General features: G+C 43.0%; 1 protein-coding gene across 1 annotated transcript; it reads right to left on the bottom strand.

Annotated features, from left to right (window-relative positions):
* Nucleotides 1-116: 116 nt before the first annotated feature.
* Nucleotides 117-1,521, bottom strand: LOC113866903. Its single transcript, XM_027501701.1, has 3 exons — nt 1,127-1,521; nt 288-1,084; nt 117-127 (listed from the first exon to the last, which is right to left on the bottom strand). The coding sequence occupies exons 1-3, from the start codon at nt 1,519-1,521 to the stop codon at nt 117-119; spliced, it is 1,203 nt and encodes a 400-aa protein (XP_027357502.1).
* Between the last annotated feature and the right edge of the window lie 1,232 nt (nt 1,522-2,753).

The following is a 2,753-nucleotide window of genomic DNA, read 5'->3' as shown; positions in this document are numbered from 1 at the left end:
CCGGCCACAATCAATTAGCACACGATTGACAGTTAGCCAATCCATACCCAGGATTACATCTAACCCTGACATCGGGATACAAATAAGGTTTACTTTGTACTTTCGTCCCTCAATTACTATGGGGCACCTAACACAAACCATCGAAGTCTTAATCGAACTTAAAGTAGGTGTCGATACTACCAATTCACATTCTAGATCGCTCACTGGTAACCCTAAGGTTCTCACACAAATGTCCGCAATAAAAGAGTGCGTGGCTCCAGAATCAAACAATACAGAAAGAGAAGTACCTGCCACTACCGCTGTCCCCTGGACGAGATCTGTCGCCTGGGCTGCCTCTGATGCAGAAGTAGTGAATACACGTCCCTCTGCTCTCGATCTAATTCTCGTTGGAGCTCTAGTTGCTTTAGGTCTCACCGCGTGCAAGGCGCTAGCAGAAGACGAAACTGCCCCACTAGGTGTAGGACAGTCCCTAGCAAGATGCCCTGGCTGCTGGCATGAGAAGCAAACTCTGACATCAGTCTGTGGGCACTGGCTCAGGTAGTGTGGCCCACCACATCTGAAACATCTGACAATCTGTGGCACTGAGGCTCTAGGAGCAGAAGAAGTTGCTCCCCTAGGCTGAAATGCAGAAGTAGCAGTCCCTATTGGCACCGGGGCTGATGCTGCCGATCCTTTTGACTGAAATGGTCGAGACTGCTGTTGGCATAGCGACCGACTGTAGGGGCCCTTCTTAGCACCCTTATTTCCATTACCATAGCTACTAGCAGCTCTACTAGATGGAGCCTTCCTAACTCCACCAACATCCTTTGCATTAAGACTCTCTATAATGGTGGCTTGATCCACCAAGTCAGCAAATTCTGTGATCCTAAGTGGGATTAAAATCCTCTTTATGTCAGTTCTCAACCCGTCTGAAAACCTTTGACATCTCCACTCCTCCGAGGTCGGGTGAGAATAAAATCTGTAAAGCCGCTCAAACTGTATTGCATACTCATAGACTGATGAGTTTCCTTGCACCAAGTTTAGAAACTCCCGCTCTTTGGCAGCACGAACATGGGAAGGGAAAAACTTTCCCAGAAAACTAGTTCTAAATATAGCCCAAGTAATGACTTCACCTCAGGCCTCCAACATAGCACAAGCTCCGTGCCACCACATCTCTGCATCCCCTGTCAACATATAAGTAGCATATAACACCTTCCTCTCCTTGGCGCAACCCATATTTAGGAAGATCTTCTCAATCTCCCTGATCCAGAGTTCAGCAGCATCTGGTCCATCCACTCCCGTGAATTGAGGAGGATCATTCTTCCTGAACTCTGACAAACCATGGTATTCAGGAGGAGGTGCAGCTGAGGCAGTAGCTGCTGCTGCCTGTGCTGCAGCAGAGGCTTGGTTTGCAGCTTGCTGCTGTTGAATCATATCTAGACTCTGCCTAACAGTGGCTGCCATGGCCTCCATGGCGTGAGCCATTTGGTTCACGTCAGCAGGAGGAGGAGGGTTTGTAGCAGATCTTCTCGGTCTAGCCATCCTAATATATAGACTAGCTTAGTTTACTAATGTTTAATACATTCAGCAATACCATCACATAACTATATTCACAGATTCAGCTTACAGTGATATATTCATATTTAGTATATCATAACAATTTAATCAGTTTAGCACTGAGGATAACATCATATCAGCATTCACACAGCATAGCAAACACACTTATCTCAGCAATCATTTACATTTTAGCTCAACAGCCTCTTATTCACACAGTATGACTTACCTATAGCTCACCCAAGTATCATATACAAAGTTTCCTACATCAGTCATGTCTGAGAACTGAGGTGATCAAGCTCATTCCCTCACAACTTGATGAATAGAAATCATGATATATGATTCACAGCTAAAATTCACATGTCTAATATGCACAACTGACGCCTAACAACCTCACCCCGTAGGTTTACCTAGACCATGCTCTGATACCACTAAAATGTCACGACACCTTTTATAAGGAACCGAGAACATTGCTTATATATCACAAACTTATTTAAAATAAATAAAGTATAGAGAATATAAGTATGAAATTCTCTTCTCATTCAAAATAAAACAGAGTTTCTTACAACAAATATCCAATAAAACAACACAATATTACATTTAGTTCATAATATTCAAAATACCCAAAATTATACTACCTAGCTCCCTCTACATGAGGTCTCAAAATATAAGGAAAAATGACTTTGATGCAATATTACTCGACCCCAGCTTCAATCATTTCTTCACTGACCCCTCAGCCTGTGAAGTAGATGCAACACCTGCTACATTTGCTCACGTACCACCGTACGATCATCGCAGTACACACGCACACAACGACATAGAAAGAAATGCAAGGGTGAGCTTACAAAAATAAAATAAAATTATATATATAGAGCAAAATATTTCTCACAGCAATAGCCCCATGCATTTCCAGCCCATCTAATGCACAGCATGACAACGGTTTCCAACTGGTTTCACAGCCTAAGTAATCCAGAAGGAACGGAGCGACCTATTCCGGTATCTGGATCCAGACAACACAGCACAGCAGCTCAGCATGAACTTACCATTACACGTCTACCCACCTAAACATGTAACTCGGCTCTATAATGATGCAAAACATATATCTCAGCATGATGCACACCGCCAAAATTATTTTAACAGCTCAGCTAAGGCAAGTTTAAGATAGATAAGCTAAAATCTCAGCATTTTAAATAAATTAACAGCAGTTACAGCTTAGAAAA

Source organism: Abrus precatorius, unplaced genomic scaffold (genome assembly GCF_003935025.1).
Source record: "Abrus precatorius isolate BTA unplaced genomic scaffold, Abrus_2018 Scaffold5, whole genome shotgun sequence".
In the NCBI taxonomy this organism is placed as follows: Eukaryota; Viridiplantae; Streptophyta; class Magnoliopsida; order Fabales; family Fabaceae; genus Abrus; species Abrus precatorius.
This window is presented reverse-complemented; position numbering and strand designations above follow the sequence as displayed.